Source organism: Ambystoma mexicanum, chromosome 13, assembly GCF_040938575.1.
Source record: "Ambystoma mexicanum isolate Mex_15411 chromosome 13, UKY_AmexF1_1, whole genome shotgun sequence".
NCBI classification, from domain to species: domain Eukaryota; kingdom Metazoa; phylum Chordata; class Amphibia; order Caudata; family Ambystomatidae; genus Ambystoma; species Ambystoma mexicanum.
The window spans coordinates 677,982,199-678,003,633 of NC_090938.1; the positions used below are offsets into that span (position 1 = coordinate 677,982,199).

General features: G+C 48.8%; 1 protein-coding gene across 1 annotated transcript in view; it reads right to left on the bottom strand.

Moving 5' to 3' along the window:
• Positions 1 to 1,752: 1,752 nt before the first annotated feature.
• ARL5C (ARF like GTPase 5C) overlaps positions 1,753 to 21,435 on the bottom strand; it is a 36,499-nt gene continuing 16,816 nt past the window's right edge. Inside the window, exons 2-6 of the mRNA XM_069634710.1 lie at positions 18,252 to 18,312; positions 17,768 to 17,915; positions 12,214 to 12,297; positions 11,866 to 12,017; positions 1,753 to 4,395 (exon numbers count right to left, since the gene is read on the bottom strand). Coding sequence (XP_069490811.1) covers positions 4,344 to 4,395; positions 11,866 to 12,017; positions 12,214 to 12,297; positions 17,768 to 17,915; positions 18,252 to 18,312 — 497 coding nt within the window. The 3' untranslated portion in view covers positions 1,753 to 4,343. The remainder of the gene's footprint in view (positions 4,396 to 11,865; positions 12,018 to 12,213; positions 12,298 to 17,767; positions 17,916 to 18,251; positions 18,313 to 21,435) is intronic.

Sequence of the window (21,435 nt, forward strand, 5' to 3'; positions counted from 1 at the left end):
ACGAGCACCCCATCAAACAGCCCTCCTACTGCCTTAAGTTACATTAAGGGACTGTTTGCTTTTATATGCAGCAAGACACAAGTGAAATGCAAATGTATCCTGCCACCAGGCATCCTGCAGAGGGCATTCTACCACAACCAGGTGGCAGATAACTCTGAATGGCCAATCCTCGTTATGAGCACCAGTTATTTAAGATCTGCTCTCACACAATGCATGCCACCCCCCCCTTTCATTCTCTTCCATCTATCTTCACCAGTTTGATTCCTCTCCATGTCCCCACCAACGAATTAGTACAGAAATCACACTTCCTACAAAATCACAATGAATGTAAAACTAAGGGCCACCTAGCCGACTTTCCACAGTGCCAATCGAGGTGGGTGCAGTAATCTACTTTACTGTTTTTTGCTGATATTGACTGAAGGGAAAACAAGAAAATGGCGGTGGGGTGCATTGTCTAGCATTGACGATTCCCAACAGTAATGCCAACTACAGCAAAATCAACGTACCAAAATGTCACACTTTTCATATTGCTCCTAGCAGTGCCAAGATCTGTGAGAAGTGCGCAAGACAAGCCCCCATGTAACCCCCGTGAGGAGAGTGTAAGGGAAGTCCCAGTGCAACCACCGAAGCAGCCAATGGATGAACCCATAACCTACTCCACCCCCAAAGCACCCAGCAAACTAACAATCCTCTTACCACACCCTCCACCTGGTAAAGGTACCAAAGCCCACCTCCCTTCCTGAAGCACCGAGTAGAGGCCTGCAATCCCCAAAAGCACCCACCACATCGCATGTGCCCCTCTGTAAAGCTCCTGGCAGAGGCCTTGCTTCCTCCCACAAAACTGCCAGAAGATCGCCAAAGCACCCCAGTACCATAGCATCCAAGTAGAGGCAACAATAAAGCTTATTAACTGAAACCAATTCAAGACTGCATGTGCTGGAAACGTAGCCCGAGACCTCCCTCTAGCAAGCAGAAAGACTTTCATGGGAGCAGCCCATCACATAGGCGACCGCCACTGCTTCTAGACAGTAATGTGCTTGTTCGATTCCACAAGACATGTGTGCAGTGCAGCTTTCTTTACCCCACCACCAGGCTTCTTCGAGATTACATTCTACCATAACTTGATGGCACAATACTTCTGATTAGCAAACAATCCTTGGAAGTACCCGTTCAAGGTCTACTCTAAAAATGCTCTCTCAATATGTGCAAACAAAGCTCCAGATAACTGATGAGGAGGGTAGGGGGGGGGGGTGCCTGCTCTGGTCCTTCTCCCATTGGCGCCAACATCCACCCACCGGCCCCAAAGTCCCCCACTTACCAGGCACCCTGCCTGAATCTACCCTCTGTGCTACACGACAGCCATGGAAGAAGAAAAGGTCTACCACTTGGAGCCACCCAGGCAATTTTGATGGAGGCCATTTTGGATGGAATTTTATTTATGCTTTTTACAGGAGAAACGGCTTGCGCTTTGCCTGCAAGTCATTTCTTTTGCCAAGCAGAAAGGTGTCCTGTGCACAAAGTAGCACCACTTGAGCCAAGGACAGCTTCTAGTTGCAAAGTGAAAGAAGATACTGCAGTTCAGGGGCATAGATGCCAAGTAGAGATTACCTGGAGGGAAGGACAGGCTGGAAAGCCTTCCTCCAAGATTCTCTGTCCTTGGCCCAGATAGCCAGAAGGTCCCAGTATTGGGAGCAATAGAGCTTTGGCAAACATGTAGCAGGGAACAAACCAAACAAAGTCAATTTCCAGCACTTTACATTTACAAAAAAGTATCACAGCTCTTTATTTTGATCACATTTTAGAAGTAAAACAGTTCCATCTTTCAGCTATGAAAAACGAGTTTGCATTTCAGTTTGTGTCAACCAATGAGGCAAGGCAAAACCGGACAGGTTTTTGGAGCTCTGCAAGGAGCTACGTGCACTCACCGCCAGCCCCTACTCCAGTCACCACCTGCTCCACGCAGGCCCGAGAGCCCCATTTAGGGAAGCAAAGGCAAGAGGGCAGAAAGGGCGTGACGCCTGCAGAGTAAGGGAGTCAACCTCCTGTGAAGAAGACTGGCAATTTTTGGCGGCATATGCAGGCGGTGTTGTGCCAAGAGCTTGGCAGGAATAAAGTAATACCAGAAATCGACATTTTCCATCAATCTCCTTATTGGAGGACAGGCAGTTTATGCAGTCAAGCAGATGCCTTCCTACGTTTCCCCTAAAGCTAATATGGGATGAACAGAACAAAAGCACCATTGTAAAACCCGAGACTATACCCAAGGGTATCCCGAGAGGTCCTGATTACACTACATGGACCAAGATATTATAACCCTCAAAAATACAGGACTGTCCGTGGTAGAATTAGTTTATATGGCAGTCTGAGTAGCGCAGAATTGTTGCAACGGCTGTGTGTATATCCCCATGGCAGCACACTCCATGCTGCATGGAGTAGAACCTAGAACATCTCATTCATAAATGCTACTGTGTGTCAATCTGGGGAGACGCCACTCGATAAAATAGTGTGTGCATATGTTCCTCATCTCATTAAGACTACAGTGTGCCTACATTGGCAGACGTGGCTATACTAATGCTATGGTGTGAAGTATGTGTTCGCTACATTGCTAGCTATTGCTGCAGCAGTGTGAATATCACAGGATCTCTCACTGATTCAGTGTATATCGATATAAACCTGGGTTCCAATTCTTTTCTACAAAGCCTTGATCGATCTTGATCGATGATCTCACTCAATGTTATCGAGTGCTCGTGAAGGTTATGTCTCAGTGTTTAGGGCGTCGACTGAAAGCAGAGGCAATGACCTACTTCCCTTCCACTCTAGGGTGCATGGCAATAGTGTCTCAATTTGTTGCCATGGGTGTAAGGGGGTAGATGGAGGAAAGATGGGATGAGTTTGCAATGGACACAACCGGAACCTTATGGAATTAAATGACAAGCCCTAAAACAGACCGGTGTGCGTTTAGGTCTTACAGTGAGTACAGGAATGAGGTGTGCAAACTGCAATCCCTGACAGGTTATAGCTCCATGCAGATACTGGATTCCAGCCTGAAGAGTGGATGGATGCCGCCCTTCTACAGTGGTCCGCACCCAGAAAAGGGAGAGGGGGGGGGGGGGGACTATTGGACCATTAATGCTGGTCACGGAAGGTATTAACAAATGAGGGCTACTTATATTTAGTAGGAACCATGCTACACGGAAGAGCTTCAAAAACAAGGCAGCACATCCCCAGAAACTAATTCCGATTGGTAGCAGCAACAATGACATCACTCAAAAGTTCATGATCTTTGTTTATGTGCTTGAGGCAGAAGGTTAGCAATGAGCCCAAAGTGTGTACCAGTATCTCAAGGCCACGCCGCAAGGTGGGATTTGTAACAAGGCCCCAACTCCTAGCAGAGGGGGCTCTCTTCTTGTAGACAGACTTCTCCATATGACTCAAATGGACCACGAGGAGCAATCCAAAATACAACAGGCAGCCAAAGAGCCAGAGCACCATTTGTATGAACGCGTTTCTGGGAAAGAAACCCAGGCTTGAACAACATCATCAATCCCCTGCAAGCCCTCCTGATGGATGCATGCACTGAACCATTCCAACCGTTGACGCATCCCACGATCGGAGGCTTCCAGGTCCTCTGCACGTCCTCATGATCGGTTGCATCCAAGCCATGCATACCCTCCCGGTATATGGAATCCAGAATCCCTCTGCACATACCCATGTCATGCCCAGGGCTGGTCATACCCGGATAGAGGCTACAATAAGACTTTTAGAAACCAACTGTCCTGACTTGCAGAGTTCCATAGTTGGAGGTATCAAAAATGAAGCCAAGTATCCACACAAAAATGTCCACTTGTGAAGCTTATTAAAACCATCTTAAGGAGCATTCTGCATGGCACTAGTCCTCGGTAGTGTCCCTCTACGACCAGGCAAGGAGCCCAGGCACCAACGTCTGCTGTGCAGCCACATCAGGACTGACCTGTGCGTACACATTCATCAAGAACACTGGGGTTTCGTCTCCTGGTCCCTTTCCAAAAGGTTTGTTCTTGAAATTTGAAAGACATGCGCCTCCAACGACCTTAAGTAAAAATATATTTGTATAAAAACCCAAGATTCCAAGTCTTAAAATACAAAAGTTGTAGCCTCCTAAAGACTAGCATCTTACATAAAAAATAATAAATAAATATACGCCGTCGGAAAATGTTCAGGGATTTCCAGGGTCAGAAATTCTCAATTGGCGAAGACGCAGAGGGCCACAGCTGGCATTGGGATGGAGTGGGGCCTTAGTGGACGATTGAGAACCCCCCATTAGTGTCCATGTGGTTCACAGTTGGCATCGACTTGAGAGGTCCTCAGTTTGTGGTCATCAGTCTTGATTTCATCCACTCCAGCCCAGCAGGCAACCTGTCAAACAAAGAAAGGCATCAGTGTTACAGTGTGTGCACACACACACACACAGCTCGTTGCAGATTGACAAGTCAGCATTTTCACCAATGATTGGGGGGGGTGAACGGAGGTCCCTCGGCTTCACTGTCCAACTAAAGGAAAGGAGCAATGGGCGTGATGCGATTATGCATGCTAGTGTGAGGCAGTACAGAGAAGTGTGTGGGTGCTAGAAGACAATTGTGTGAAGGAGACCCTGGAAACTGAGCAAATTATGCCCATTGTACTTGTTGTGGTAACCTTTGCCCCCACCCCATGGGGGATGTAGGACTCGGTGGACATCTAGAATGGTCATGCACACGCTCAGCTCCAATGGTCAAAAGCCTGTCCAAGCGCTTGAGTGCGGAATCACTACCTTTCTCCGGGCATCGCCCTGTGCTAGGCAAACCGGTTATAACAGATTGCTCGACAGGGGCCCTGCACCAGTGTCTCCAGATGGGTTTGGCATGGCTGTGATATTACTGCGCTCTTACCAGGCACAGCAGTTTTGTGGCATGGATCAGAGTTCACAATTCAAAAGCTCAGCTTGTTCCAGTGCCTTCCCATAATCCTTAACCATCGACTAGGTTCTCAAGAGCGGATGGGAATTTTAGTTCAAAATATAAAAGACTTGCCAAAGGTTGCAAACAACCGATCTACATCACACATATGGTGCAATCAGCTGAACAGGCAACTCATTGATTTCCTGAAATCAGAAGGTGGGTGGTGGGGGGGCGCAGCGGAGGAGGGAGATAGTCTGAATTATAAATCAGACTTCTAAAGCAGAAGCACTTTTTTCTGTGTCTGAACAGCAGTGGATGCTCAATTCCATAATTCCATCAACAAGCTCCAGTAAGACATTCCACAGATTTACGGTCTACCTCAAAAGAGCGTGGCGCACCACTTGCCTGTTCCTATGGTGGACAGGGGCTGATCTGTCGAGCTTTGTGGGCTGGTACTAGCACCTTGAATTTTGCTCTGTGTGTACTGGGAGCTGGTGTAGGGCTCTCAGCATACAGAAGATGTGGGACAACTGTAGCAGCAGTATGGGGAGGGTGGGGGGGCTTGAAAAGTCTTCCCCCTCCCCCACACCACTGAAAAACATTGCAATAATTACCCTGATGATAATGGCATGCGCAATGGTGGCACAGTTGTCCTAGGATAGGAGAGGGCACATTTGGCAAGTACTCAGTATGCAACTACAGCCCAATGCTACCGTTACAGACAGTGGCAAGTGCAATACATCTGCTAGTGTCAGCCTGTGAGGGTGGGAGCTATCACAAGATGAGGACTGATCTTACAAATCAGTTTTAGATCATTGGAAGTTAGCGCGTAACAGCAGTACCTCCGTGTTGGGCTGACTGAGGCTACGGCAGCCATTTTCCATCCATTGCCAAATTAAAAGACAATCAGTCATCTGTACTCTTGCTGGCACCTCACAAAGGTTTTAAAGTGTTGAAGAGGACTTGGGACAAACAGGAGGAACGCCACAATCCATGCGCACAGAGGATGGCATGAAAGGAGGCTATTTTTACTCTGCACCGCCTCCAATGAAGAAACCAATTAATCTAGTTCAGAGGCATTACCGACGACTGCCCCTCCCTCGTAGCAATCTCCCTTTAATATCCAATTGCCTTCCCCTGATATCCACCCGCCCATAACGGCTGCCATTCTTGAATCTTAAAAAAAAAAAAAAAAGCCTTTTATACCAAGGAAATAGAACTAGCAGGAAATTCCACTGGAGCATTGATGGGGCCACCTGTGTATCACCCTTGGAATGGGCGTCTAGACAGTATTATTGGTCGAAAGCGTGTAATGAACTCCAAGTGGCAGCCTTGCAAATGGCATCTAGGGGCACAGCTACAATGAAGGCTGGAGTTGCTCCTGTACCTCAAGCTGTGTGCTCTAGGCTTAAATGGCAACATTCTCTTAACAAGAAAATAAAGTTGGATCCAGTTCACAATCCATTTAGAAATTGCTGCCTTAGAGATTGGGTCCCTCTCTTCGGGTGGCTATAGATACAAAAAAGAACTGTTTTTCTGATCAGCTTCGTCTTTTGAAGGTAGAACATGAGCTTTACGTAATCTAGTTTATGAAAATGTTGATGCTGCATTTGTTGGGTTTTGGAAAAACACAGGTAGTTCTATAGTTTGATTCACATAAAATGTACATATGAATTTGGTGAAAATTGAGGCTATTGAGGTCCCAGCCAGGAGTAGGTTTAGAACCCGGGGGTGGGGGGGTTGTGGGGTAATCGTTTAACACCCTCCATGAAGGGTTTCACAGCTGGCACCTTCCAACACAAAACTTTGCTTTGAGATGTGGTGTAAGCGGATAGGGCCCCCAGGTGAACCTTAAGTGAGTTAAACAGTAATCCTGAGTCAAGTAGATATAGGAGGTAGTTGAATATGTTAGATGGTGAACAGTCAGTTGGATTGAGAGACCGTGTTTGGCACCATAATACAAATATTTTCCTCTTTTTAAAGTAGCAGTGCCATGTGTGAGGTTTATATGCTTCGAGTATTTCCATGCACTTTTGATCTAGGTTTCGGTGACCAAGTTCTATGACCTCAGGAGCCACGCTGCCAAGTTCAGCATTTGAGGGCATGGTTGAAGCGTTGTCCCTTGATGCCGAGTTAACAGATTGTCTGGACAAGGTAGTTTCATGGGAGGACACAGACATAATTTGAAGGTGGGAGAAGCAGGTCTGCCGCACCCACATCAGAGCTATTAGGAGAGTTCCTTGTGTAGCTTGTGAACCATTATCAGAAGAGCATTCCCTTTGTACCCTTTCTGGGGAAACCTTGGTGCACAATCATAGCATTGGGCGTTCTCCAGGGTTGCAAAGAGGGCTATTTCTGGGAAACCCCAGCTTGAGAAGATGTTGTCTCATGTCTGTCGTGATCAGAGGGTAGCATTGTACTCCTGCTTAGCACATCTGCTAGAGAACTGAGTTCCCCTGGAACATGTTTTGACACCAGAAACATGTGATGTAATGCCCACAGCCAGATGTTCTGGGCTAGTTTGGTCAGCCCTGGAGCCCCCCCCCCAGTTCATTTGTATAAAACATGGTGGTGGCACTGTGAGGACTAGAACTGTTGTGTGCTAATTGAGTCTTGAAGTGCTTTGAGGACTGCTAGCAGTTCAGAAGCATGCATTTTCTGGCTAGTGCCCGTGTCCACACCCAGTGGGCAGTGTGGTGGAGTAAGTGAGCCTGGCACCCTGTCATTGACGTGTCTGTTTTAAGAGAGGCCTTGATCGCTGGAGTGTTGAAAGGCTTTCCCTTTAGCAGATTGCTTCTGGTCCACCATTGCAGCAATTGAACCAGACGTTCCGAAACCACCGCTAGATTGTCCCACAGCCAGCTTGATTGTGACCATTGTTTCGCTAGTCACTCCTGTATTGGACACATGCACAATCTGGTGTGTCAATGGGTAGATGCAGGAAGCCATCATTCCTAGCAGGCGCATTGCCTTTCGTACCATCACCTGACAACCGGCTACATACAGGGGGGTTTGAAACTGCATGTCTTGAAGACTAGCCCATTGTTTGTTTTGATTGTTGCCCTCAAACTGCTTTACTTGGCTGGGCACCAGGCTCGACTTTCATTTATGGAGAAGCCCAATTAGAACCACAAAAATTGATAGTATGTTGCATGTTTTTTTTTGGTACCTCTGGGGTTTCTCCCCAGTAATTAGCCAGTCTAAATGGGTACACTGGAATGGACTGCCTGAGCAAGTGGGTGGCTACCACTGCTCGGACCTTTGTGAACACGCTGGGTGCGGATATAATGCCAAATGGTAGTGCTTGTGCCCCAAATTGAACCCTAGGTATTTTTTGTGCGTTGGCAACACTGAAATATGAAAGTATGCATCTTTCATGTCCAATGTTTGCATGTAATCCCAAGTTTCCGTAGTGGGATCACTTCCTGCAACATTGTCATCCGGAATTTATGGGGCTTGAAATACATGTTTGCAGGGAACAGGTCCAGCACTGGGCGCATTGTTATAGCTTTCTTTGGAACAAGGAAGTACAATGGCACCAGTTCGATTGCTCCCTTTTGGAGCAGTACTTCCATTTCTTCTCGCAGGATCTTAAATGTTCCGGCGAGGCGTTTCTAGAATTCCACGTAGTATCTCTTGGCCACTGTCGAGTACCCAGTGGTCTGAAGTTATTCTCTTCCATTGCTGGCAAAGAGGGTTATGCGAACCACGACTGGGGACGCATGGGAAGGAATGTGCATCGGCCCGTCATTTGGCGGGAGGGATTGCTGTGACTGTAGAGGCCACAACTCTGCCTCGCCCTTTTCCACGACAAAACCCTCACTGCTGGTATTGTTAGGACAATTGACCCTAGGGGCTGGAGAAGGAGGCACCAGGTGTTCCAATGCCAGATTGGTTCAATCTGCTGAAGCGTTGCATACGAACATTTCAGCAGGTATTGAACCCTCCTTTTTGTATAAAGGGCTTGCTTGAAATCTGACCGTGTTTTAATGGTCTTATGTTCTTTCTTGGTAGTCTCCAGCTGTTCATCCACAGCTTTAGCAAAAATGACTGCATCTTCAACAGGCATGTTAATGAGGGCTGTCTGTTTCCAGCTTGAAGCCCAAGTGTCAGAGCCACTAGTGCCTTTTTAGGAGTGTTCCCTCTGCGAAGACTCTTCCCGGGGTGTCCGCAGAATCTAGAAAAAGTTTTAGAATATTTGACACTTTTCCTTTCTGTGGCCACTTTAAGCCGGTGTGATTGTGTAGGCTCAGGTATGCAGTCTAGATGTTTAATGACGACATCCCACTGGGTGCTGTTATAGCTGGCGAGCAGCGTAGTATGGTTAGCTATTTTAGTCATGAATGTGCCAGAAGTAGTGCTGCACTAGCCTAGCAGGTAGAGCCTCTTGCATTCTTTGTTCGGAGGCACCTCTGAGGTGGAGAGTGGAACACCGGTTTCTCTTCATGGTGTTATTGAACACTACAGAATCCGGCTTTGCATGTCCTCCGACAGAAGATCAGACGGCGATGGTTTAAAGATATTTTCCACCCTTGGGTGAACTGTCCTAGTGAGTGAGTGGTTCGAACTAGTGAGTGAGGGGTTCGAAAGGGATGAGATACCCTCTTTTCGATGGATTCAAGTAGGGAACTGGCCTAACTGATGGGCTTTTTCTCATTGAGGATGTCGTCAACAAAGTCAGTTCCCTCAGCACTTGTCTCATCAGTCTGTATTCCAAAATGGTGAGCTGCCTTCTTAAGCAGCTCATGTAGCAGTTGCTCCACTATGGGTGAAGTATGACTGCTCTCGACTGCTGAGGTGTCATTTGGATCTATAAAGGAAAGATCCGGGTCATTCTGGACCTGTAAGTAGGTGCCGTTGGCATCTTTGGTGGATCATCCTAACTACCCAAATGTCCTGGTCTGCTTGGTCCAATTGCAGGTCACCCTGCCTAGAACCTTGAGAAGCCTCCCAGGGCGTGATGGTACGATGAGTCATGGGCGAAGGGGCATTGGGGCTGTGTAGGTCCCAGTGGTCCTGGGGGTTGCTCCACAGGTTTTTGTGGAGTAGGCAACTTGCTCATGAAGTTGACAAAGGAGATGTTGCACTTGGTTTCCTCAAATTTTGCCTGTGTCCATGCACCAGTAATTGGAGTTCCTGCCGGGGGGGTGACCTTTGCCACCTTAGGCCTACCATGTGGGTCTTTGATGGGCCTACTACAGGACAGTCAGCCTTGGGTGTATCCTTGGCCTTGGGTGTATCATTGGGGCTTTCCCTTGGACTCGTTTGTAAGGGTAGAAGACGGAGGATGATCCTTCCTCTCACAGCCTTCAGAGGCACCAGAGGTCTGTTTACTAGAGCATGAGGCTCCTTGAGATGTTTATTTGATGGAGAATAGATTTTTGTTCTCTTCGACCGCTCCGCCTCATCCGTGGAACAATGTTTATGCTCACCCATCATGACCGCCTTGTGGTAGGTGGAACCACAGCGGGCTTAGTCTGCGATGGATCTGTAGGTCGAGGAACACCTACCGCCGGCGTGTGGCCTCCACCGACTGCTCCGTCGAGGAACAGCTTTGGGGTGTGTGCATGTACGCCGCCATCCTTCCTCGTAGCAGCACATTGCAACTGCCCTTTGAGGCTGGGGAAAGGCATGCAGGAACTGGATTGTTGCTCAGTTATGTCTTCAAGCTCTGAATCAGAGTCTCAGCTGCCTTGGTCTTCGTGATCTGATTTTTCCTTAGGGGTATATGGGGAACCTGCCTGCCCTAATCTCTTGATCTTCTCTACTCTTACCATCTTCCTAGCGAGGTACACCGGGGTAATCTTGAACCCAGGAGAGCGGGATTTGGAGACAGGTAAGAGGCAGGTCAAGTTATGAGTGAAGGTTAATGCTGTATATTGTGTGACCGCCTACACCGGAGTCCCGATAAGGTGTGTTGGAAGATAACCCCACTACATTACGTTTTACATGATTTCTTTCAGTGCAGAAAAACACGTTTCTGACAGCACCCTGTCCGCATCAGACAAGCGTTTTGAGCTGCAACGATAACTCCAACATAAGGCAGGGTGGGCTGTAGCATCAGGCGCATCTGAGTTGATAATGATTGCCTCCCTTTCGGCATCTGAAGAAAGCAACAAGAGATTGGCTCTGTCAAAGATTGGGCCCGTCTTCCCATGCAGCCCGATCAGGATAAAGGGACGAACAAGCCCCTTTGAAAGAAGGGAGGGCCTCACCTACACCATGTAACTCAGGAGCCTGCAATTTTTGGCTCTCTGGGTGCCCCTTTTTTTTTTAACTGCAACTTCCATCCGCCCTGGGTAGCAAAGTCAGTGGTGAGGGCTTATAGGGTGCAGTCCAAAACATGAAGAGGAGTGCCACATTGGCATAGTATGGAACTCTGCCATCTCCAAACCCGTGGTTGCAGAGGGAAGTAAAGGGCTTCCCAGAGCTGAGCAAGGACAGAAAACTGGCATGGTACAGAATAATCTCGGATGGAAAAGAGAAAACTCACAGGTAAGTGGCAGAGAAACTCCAGACACACGGGACAGAAGCCTCAGGATGACATGAAGGAGAAATTAGTTGCAGGGAATGAGTGTCTGATGTGGCACCTCTAGTCTATGTGCTTAAAGCATGGTGAGAATAAGAAACAAAGCAAAAGTGAGCAAATGGCTGCTTGCCACAGTACAGGCCACTCCCTTTGCCAACTACCCCAACATACCCAGCACCCGCAGAACCTCCCAATGTCCACACCAGTCATTTTCCCTACTCTGAGCACCACTTCCCCACCCAAAAATACCAAGTGTGACCATGTACATAGTATTAACACCTTCCCTAACATGAGACCCTTGACATCATGATCCATGCATGCCGCTCTGCGGGAGCTCATGTGATCTGCCCCAGTGAAATTAGACGCCCCTCTAGGCACCACTAGTCTCCTGCGACAGCAGGCAGTCTCCCCCCCACTTACCCTTCCCCAGTCAGGGCGCAGCAGGCCTGGATGTGCCAAGGATGGTCCTTGATGCCGCTCAACGTGAGGTATTTGGAGATCTCGGATGTGGACATGGAGTTCTTCACATCCTGCTTGTTGGCAAATATGAGCACAGCTGCGTTCTGCAGATCCTGGTGAAAGCAAGAGTAGAATTCAATGCCTTGTGGAATTTTTGGAAAAGTAGGTCCCATAGAGTTTGGGGAAAAGAGGGGTGGAAAAACTTGATCAGAAGAGACTGCTCCTTTCAAGCAGGTGGCACTCAATCAGGGATTTGAATAAAGTCCCAGTATGAGAGAAGCGCAGGGCGCAGTTAATGGGGGTGCTTACTTCGTGGGCCAGCATTCTATACAGTTCCTCCCGGGTCACCGTCAGCCGCTCCCGGTCTGTGCTGTCAACCACCAGGATCACAAACTAGAAAGAAGAAAAAAAAAAAGGTCAAGTATGGCCAAAAGGGGTCTCTGATCAAATCTTTGCCTTTAGTGGGTGGGGGGGTTGCTTTGTTCTGGAAAGAACTGGCCCAGGGGGCTGGTCTAACCTTTGGAACTTTTTTTGGACTACAACTGCCCTCATTCCTATCCAGCACAGTGAATGTGATGGGGTGATGGGAATTGTAGTCCAAAACCCCTGCAAAGCCAAATGTTGCAGAGCCCTTCCTAAGCCACCCTTCACCAGGAAGAAGACTGGGAGTCCGGCACAGAGGAAGCAATGGCCCAGTGAAGGCAGGTCACATCCTATGCAATCGAAAGGCAACTCTCCACTGAAGAGGGCGTGCACGATAAAACCGCAAAGGAAAGGTTTTAAAGTAACAGGATTTTAATGCCATGCCACAAAAAAGGAAGAACAGACCCAAGACCAATAGTAATGCCCATTTAAACAGCGGTGGTCTTTCACATAAGCAAAGCAGAGCAATCTGGCATGTGGGTAATTTACAAATGTATTTTACATGGGTAAGGCACCTATAAAACAAATAGTGTTTCAAGGCGCCATAAGACAAAGGGGTGTGGGGGGGGGGGGCTCGACAAAGGGAGAAAGATAACTGTCCTACTAGACCTTGTGACATTTGGATCGTACAAGTGCAGTAACAGGAAGTGCGAGGGAGAGGGAGAGGGTTGGGGGGTGGGGGTGTGACACGGCCGGTCTTAAAGGAATGCTAATTGGTAGGGTGGGAACGGAGGTGAAAGGTAAAGTGCCAGTGAAAGGCGAGGGAGGAGGGGCATGGGGGCTAGGCGAAGGACCTTAGAAGGGCCAGGGCCAACTTTGGCTAAAACAGTACTTGGGGACAATGGTTGGATAGTCTCCATCCAGCACCCCAACCCCCAAAATTAAGCATGCAACTTTCTCACAGAAACCTCGAAGTCTGGGACACTCATTGCAGATGATTAAGTAAAACTAGTGCACTATTTTGTAGCAGTTCAGCTCCTGTAAAAATACCATATTTTTCACAAGGCTAAAAAGTCAATAAGAATAGTCAGAACTGCACAGGTCTCAAGTCAAGGGTACACGTGGATGGACGGAGTCCCCCACTTTTTTCAGAGGGCACCTTAATATGCTAATTTCTGGTGACACCACATTCAATTGGTATGTTAATGAGTCCCCTCACTTTTATTTTACGACTTGATCCCTGAACTGCACACATGTAGGGGAGACTGGCAGTGACAGAGACCCCTACACTGTTGTAATCTCCTGCGTTCCTGTCATGTTTTTGCTTTTTAGCCCGCAGACACCCAGCTACCAGGCGTATGCCTTTTGGATGAACTCAAGAGCCACACAGGGTGGCAGCTCAAGCAGGGCATATGGGGTGCCCCATACGCCTCTACCCAGCAGCATACCTTCGCCCGACTGGCCGTCATGGGAGTTTGTCTGGTGGGGTAGAGCAGCCAGGCCTGGCTTCCTACAAAAAGCTGCATGAAGATAATGTGGCCTTTTCATCAGCTTCCGGGCAGGGCAGAACCGGCCCCAACAATCGGACCCACAGCCTGGCGGCCAAATGCTTGCAGGCAAGAGCATGCTAAAATAAACCAAGCCAGCTGGGAACTGGGGTTCCCGCTGCACAGCGAGACAGGCACCTCAAAGGCACCCACAAGTTCAGGGGAAATGGACCCACCACCCCATAAAACTAATCTTGCGCACACACTTCACTGACAATATATCCGAGACGTTTATATATACAAACAGCTCCACAAACGCCTGGAATTCAACCACCTTAACAGGCTCGGACCAACAATAACAGATAATGGGGCACCAACTGACCTGGTGCCCTCATCCTACTGCCCATCTCCACTGCACTAGACAGCCCGAGTCATAGATTCTGCCACAAAGATCTGCCACAAAGATTTGCCTACACAGGAGTAAAAGGAGCCAGAACAGGTGACCTCCCACCTCACCATCTGCACTGAAACACGCAGGGCTCCTTGCAGCTTCACCTGTACCCCAAAGATCTGGTCTCTTCTTTCCAATATCTACATACGACCCCATTCTTGGAACGTGAATAACTCAGGCCTAGCAGGTTTCAAACAGAAAAAAATCCCGATTCTGCAAGCAGGAAACCGCTACTTCAAAGATCTTCGCACATGCCTTTGACAAGTCGAATTGTGGCCGATCAAGAAAGTTCACCAAATCAAAACCAAACTTTCTAGCTTGCGCCTCCACACCATCCAACCCCACACCTATCCGCTGGCCCAGATAACTGGCAGCATGAGCCCAAAACCTGGGATGGGCAGCGCCCTTGTACAAAGCTCAGGTTAAAGTCAACAGATAAAGCTGCTACTTTCAACTCAACAGCCCTGCACATAATGCTGTACCTTATCTTCATGCACTGGCCACGGCAGCCACTGCACTAATATGCTCGCGGCCAGATTAAGCCAACAGCAGCCTCTACCTTGGGCTCACTGACTAGGACATAAGTCATTCATAACGCACCTTTACACGTGTTTCTAGGAGCCACAAGACGACGGAGGACAAAAGCGATTTTACTAGGCCTTGTGTCATTCAGATTATGCAAGTGCGATAGGTACTGAACAGAGTCCAAAATGCAGCAGCTGGACTGCTTCTACGCCCTGAAAAGACAAGAAAATCACCCAAGCCCTCCGCACACCCCACTGGCTCCTGATCATTGAGCCTCCCCCAGCAGGGGTCCAGAATCCACTACACGTCACCAGAAGGATCCAGCAATGAGGCCTTACTAATGGTGCCAAGCATTACACCAAAAAGATAACCTTCCTTCCCCGCCAGCCAGCTGTTGAATTCTATTCCCAGACAAAAACCACCTAGAATTCAGAAAGTCACTCAAAGCACAGCTATTCAATTGATACCAATAACGGAGCAAACCTAAGCAATTCGAATCAACAGAACTCCTGAGATGTAGCAGACTCAGCATTTCCCGTGCACGAAGACAGTACAATGCAGCAGCCAAGAGTCTGTCCCTGCACTGCTCGAGGGTAACAGGCTAGCAAGCCCCCTCAGAGACTACCACCAAATACCACATGAGTAAGTGCTGGGAGCATAACCAAATACCTCAGGCAAACCCATTCTTGTTAACAACTAGACAACCCTCTCATAGTACCCACACAATCATCAAGGAGGATGCACACAACACAAGCAAATATATACAAAAACTGACTCATTCGGGTTGGTCCCCCTAACACTTAGATGCAGGGCTTTAAGTGGGCTGGGGGTACCAAAATGTCTCATGAGCTGAGGCCCTGCCAGGGCTCACCCAAACTAGCCCCAGCCACGCTGACACCATAGGTGGCCTGTGTAGCCAAAGGGCTGGGTGGTTAAAGGGCTGCCTGTAGGTGTCAGCACTTCAGTTGCCTTGTCTTTTTCCAATCCGAAGTACTCACACCTGCAGTCAGCCTTTTAACCATGTAGCTTTCGGCTAAATAGCTACCTGATGTCTTTGTACTCGAGTTGGAGGGCTCCAGTGCCCGACTCTACTTTTGTTTCTGAGTAAAGAGTAATCACGCAGCATAAAGCCCTTTCTCTGCATTCACCATGCAGAGAAAGGGCTTTATGCTGCGTGAGGACACTTTACTCAAAACAAAAGGAGAGCTGGGCACTCCTGGCTGCCTCTTGTTTCTGAGCACAGACACAAAACGCAGCATGAAGCCCTTTCACACAAGGAGTCACATGGTTAGAGTGTTGCCTTCGGGGGTCCACAGTCAACCCTGAAGTCCTTTGAATGAAAGGGCTGCCTGCGAGAGCTGGGGCGCAGTGGTGTCTCCCACACCAGCCTCTGCTGTGCTTTTCTTCTCATAGGGCCCTATGTCGTGAGTCTAACAAAATGGCAGAAATGTGCCATCCAAGACCACTTGGGTCCAGACGGCCATTGCGCTGCGGCAGAGGACACCCGCAGACCAGTGAAGATCGGGCTCTGTGAATCGTAACCCCTCAACATTGCCACATGTTTCAGAGACCTTGAACAGCTCCTGATGGACCAATGCATCCACCTTTATCCCTTGCTGCCTTTATGTCAACATGGTCTCTGTGCTGCTGGCCAAACGGTCAGCTCTGAACTGCAGGCTCCGTTACTAGACACCCACTGGTCCCCTACTAGCACAGGCAATACATACATGTCTGCCCAGAGGCCTTTTCTTTTACAGGAAAATAGCTCTGCAAATACGCCAGCATTAGGCTCACTCGACCACCTGGAGCGGGTGCAGAGTAGGAATAGATTGTGGCCATCTTGGTAACGTTCCCAATATTAGGATATGGAAGCAACCTGGGAAAGCTCCCAGTTGACCTGGGTCTGAGGGTGCCTTGGAGAAAGCTCTGCTGAATTTAAGCCAGTGGCACCTTGAAGTGAGCTTCGGTAAATTGAAGACAGTTGGCATGTGTGGGGGAGACCCAAGATGCCCTGGATGGCATGGCTGAATCTCAAGACAGTCCGGTCACAGGCAGGCATACAAGCTTTGGACATGAAGGTTCTGAGGTGGTGGGGGAAGGGAGGCTGGGAGACGGGGGGGCGGGGGTATACTGCGTAGAGCTGATTCAAATCAGTGGCGGAATAACTGGGCTTTTTTCCGGACAGCCTCAACCTAATTATCCTCGCTTCACCCGCTGCTAGTGACATTGTAAGCGGCATAACAATGTATGCTGTCCACCCGCACGGGGGGTGGGGGGGTCTCACCATAAAAAGCCCTGCAGTGCGGCACAAGTGAAAACAAAAGGTTTACTTCTCCTAGGTTACGCGGGCGCTTGCGTTGAATTCCTGGAACCCCGGGGGTAGTAGAAATCTCAAGACACCGGGTCACCAGAGAAACCAATTCTATGCATTGAGAGAATTGCTGAGTGTGCATGGAAAGCCCCGCCACTGCTGAGCGCATGCGAGGAAGAAACCGTGATGTGTGAGGGTGAAGTGGGAAGACCATTCTGGAAAGCGGGGGAAAAGGCGGCACCGAAGCATACAAGAAACATGGGGCGGGACACTCGGCTGGGAATAACCTCTCCAACTACAACAACCCAAAGACATGCGACAGGGGGAGCAAGTGCACGACCACCGTGTCACAAGACGGCCTGGGCACGTGCCGAGGTTTCCAAATGCTATGTACTCTAGTCCTAATCGTTGGCCCCGGACACCCCCAAAGTATGTGGCAGATGGGGATGGTGAAATGATTGACATGCAAGGACAGGTTTTACTCCAGTGCACTCCTTCTTTGGTGATTTAGTATGTGGAGTAGTGCCTAGGACCCTGCCCCTCTTGCTATTAGGCCACACGCACCGCCTGGGCCCCAGGCCTTTGCCAGCCCCACCCACCTCTGCAGTTCGCAGGAGGACCCTCGTGTGGTACAAATAAAGCATGCTGTCCAGTACCTTCTGGCACCAAATGCCCCCCCCCCCCCGCCCCGCGCGCGGTTCCCATAGGAGGCCGCCACCCAATTACCTCCGTGTTGGAGTAGTAGGTTGTCCAGGTTGAGCGCAGGGCCTCCTGGCCACCGATGTCCCACATCAGGAAGTGCGTGTTCTTCAGTATGATCTCCTCCACGTTGCTGCCTATCGTGGGCGACGTGTGGACCACCTCGTTCATCAGGCTGGCGTGCGGGAGGGAGAAGAAAGGCCGTCACAGCTCAATGGACATACCACACATACGCACACAACACTGGCACAGCACAGCTGCCAAGGGGCACGCTCACTCACAGCTGGCATGCAGGCGCAAGCCGGGCTGTATAGGCCAATTCCGGCCCATACAAGAAACTACAAAACCCTTGCATGGGGCAACTTTCAGCACCCAAGGGCCGCTTCCCAGCATGTTTGTGCCACTAAAAGCCCCTTAAAGATTTACAGCCAACGCCCCCGCGCCCTCCCTACTCGCCCATAAAGCCATCTGCCGCGCGCGGAACAGGAATGCACAGCGAGAGGGTACTCACAACTGGTACAGGATGGTAGTCTTGCCGGCATTGTCCAGGCCCACGATGATGACTTTGTGCTCTGTGGGGGGACAAAGGAGAGAGGCAGAGGTCAGCAGGGGTCACGCCGGCTGCTGGCGACTGGGCCCGAGCAACAATGGCGCAGCTCACGCATCGGCCATGAACAAAAGCGCCCTACACACACAACCCTCCCCCACCACCACCGACGCGTAATGTCAGACTCTGCTGCTGCACAAAGCGTAGCCCACTCGTAAAATGTCACACTCCGAAAGTATGGGTGCTGGACTCAGACTGCGGGTAAGACGTCAATATTCAGGGCAGATTTCAAAAAGTGAGGCACAGTGGGGTTCACGGCCGGGCGGGCGGGCACATAACAGAAGTGCACCGATCGGAGACAAAACAAAAACACTGCCCAAGGACAACAGGTGGTGTTTAGCAGTTTACGAAAGGCGGAACCCATAAGCCACCGGGTGGGGAGGGGGGCGGCGGGGGGATTGCGTGTTGGTCATTGACAGGATGGGCCCTGGGGTGTTGTGGAAAAAAACAGAACAATCAGGACCGGATGCATCCCCATGCAGGGCCCGAAATAAGAATGTGCAGAGGCGGCGCGAAAAGCAGCTCCTGTTTGTCAATCACCCAGCAATCAGGCGCTACCTGGGGGGGGGGGGGGGCAGGGGACGGTACCCAGCATGCAGCAACTTTAACGTCCACGTCGTGAAATGCTCCTGCAACGATGTGATGAGGCAGGCTCTAGGCTCGCTCCTTTTAAGGTTATCCAGCTCTTTTCAGGGGACACGGCCGGCTACAGGCTAGCCCCATTTTTGTTACTTCACACGGATGATTTACACACTTTAGCAAATCGGGCAATGCAGACAAAACCAAGATGACACGGGTGGATAAACCGTCCTGTTGGTATTCATGGTTCTGTGTGCAAGTAATGCGATGCACCGTTATCCCATTGGTAGGGCCTCAAAGCGCTGTCCAAGGCTTGGGAAGTTGCTCATGGGCGTTTTAGAATGCCTGTGCGCATTTTGGCCTAAGCGAAATTGGGTAGGGGTGGCCAGGTCCCTGCTGGCATGTGGATGGGTGCTGACAGGGGGTCTGGGGGGTATGCGAGTGCAGGAGACTCATTATGTGCGCAGCTAGACCGACTTATTTATTGTGGGGGATAGATGCATTCCTATGGCAGAGGTGTTCTGTCTGCACTGTGTCTTAGAGTGGTGAATGCGGAAGTAGTCTGGGGAGTGAGTATGCGGGAGCAGAAGAATCATGTGCTGGGAGAAAGGGTCCCAGCCACATTCTCTGGTATCCTTGCCAGCAGTTTTCACAATGGCCTTTGTCTCAACCAATGCCCTGCTAATGGGTTGCATCCATCCCACTTCCGGCTGTTGTGTAAGAGACGGCTCAACCTCGCAGCTGTCATGAGCAGCACAAAATGCAGACACTAAAAGGCATCTTACCAATGACCTCAAACTTGCTGTAAAACATTTTTGTTAGCAGCGCCCTTCTTAGGCATGAGTGTTCAGTCAATCAGCAAGCACTGTTGGGATATTTCCATGTAAAAGACCCTACACCACTGCAGTTACCTACCATATCTGTCTGCAACCAAGAGAATTTAATTGAGTAACACAATAAAGCACCTTATAAAGATTCATTTATATGCATTAGGTCTACTGGCTTAACATGCAAAAAAAGGGTTCGCTTTTATGTGGACAGTTAAATGTTCTTAGCATCACGTGCCACGGCAAGCTGGCATTTTGTGACAATCCATGCTTGTGACTTTACTATACCATTTTAGCATGTGCACTAAAGTGCTAAAATGAAAGTGATGTAAAACAGGAAATGTTTGAACTTGCACAGTTTTGCCTTCTGGGACTTTCCATTCAGGGCCTGGAAATGAAGCCACCATTATGTTTTGGCTTAATAGGTTTGTAGACTTACATATTGTCAGATTACTTTACTATGATTTGTATATTTTGCAAGTAATCACACTAAGACAGTATTACGGTAGTCCTTAAAAGCCAAAACTAATTGTACCATCAGAAATTAGGCAGCCAAGTACATAATTTGCAGTGCAGGCTAAAATCCTGGCCTCAATGCTTCACCAAAGTAGGTGATCTGGGGAAAACGTAATCTCCCTGTGCTTTATTGAGTCCTTAAAAGTGATTAAGTTCACACTATTAAAAAACCTCTTAAATAGGGGCAGATTTCATTCTAAGGACGTTGTTTCCCTTCATACACCTCGTTTAGTGGCCCCTGAAACCATCACTTAGAATTGTGTTCTTGTTGTACTGACTCTCCCTCCATCCCATAACGGATTGGTCAGGCAGATATATAGTCTTACTAGCTGATCAGTACACCAGAATTCTAATAGAGCGGACTGAGGTAGAAGCCAAGTTAACTTCCTCCCCCGTTGCTACTAATCACCGAAGTTGCTTGGGCTGTCAATTTCTTGAGCACAGGCGAACTGGTGAAACTGTAATATGCCTCGTAATGCTATGTGAAGGCATAAATTAGTTAAATTGATTAGCAGAGTTTGCAAATTAAAATGTTCTTGATTAGCAAGCAAGCCCATTTGATTAGCAATGCTGTACTAATGTTTAATGCCACCAGAAGTTATTTGCACCCAAGACATAAAAGGAGCAGCAATAGCAATACAGCAGGTTTGTGTACTGCTGAAGTAAGACATAGCAAGATGAATCTGGGCTTGAAACAAAATTCCACTAGACCTATTCGACCCAAGAGAAATGCACTCGACCCATGGCAATGGTTGACGAGATTGAAATGCGCTTTCAGTAAAATGGTGCACGTCGCTAGAAACACTGCTGCCACCCATAGGCTAGCCATGCACAGTGAAACCTGTATTTGACATTTACTGAAAACAAAGTAAATGTTAACTTAGTGTCAAACATTCTCTGCAAACGGTACTCGCCCTTCATTTAATTTACTCAACTTTGTGAGTGGGCGATTAGACTTTGTGATCCATGAATGAGTACGTAAAATGTAAAAGTTTAGCTGCATGAATGGACAGAAATGGATATATAAAAAAAAAGACTCAGTCTTGCCAGATGTCCGTAGGTGCTAATATATAATGCAATCAACGCAAAGCGAGCTCTGGATGCCAACTGCAGTGTACTATATTGCAGTAGATCTGTAGATGTACAGAGTGGATTGAAGTATTGAT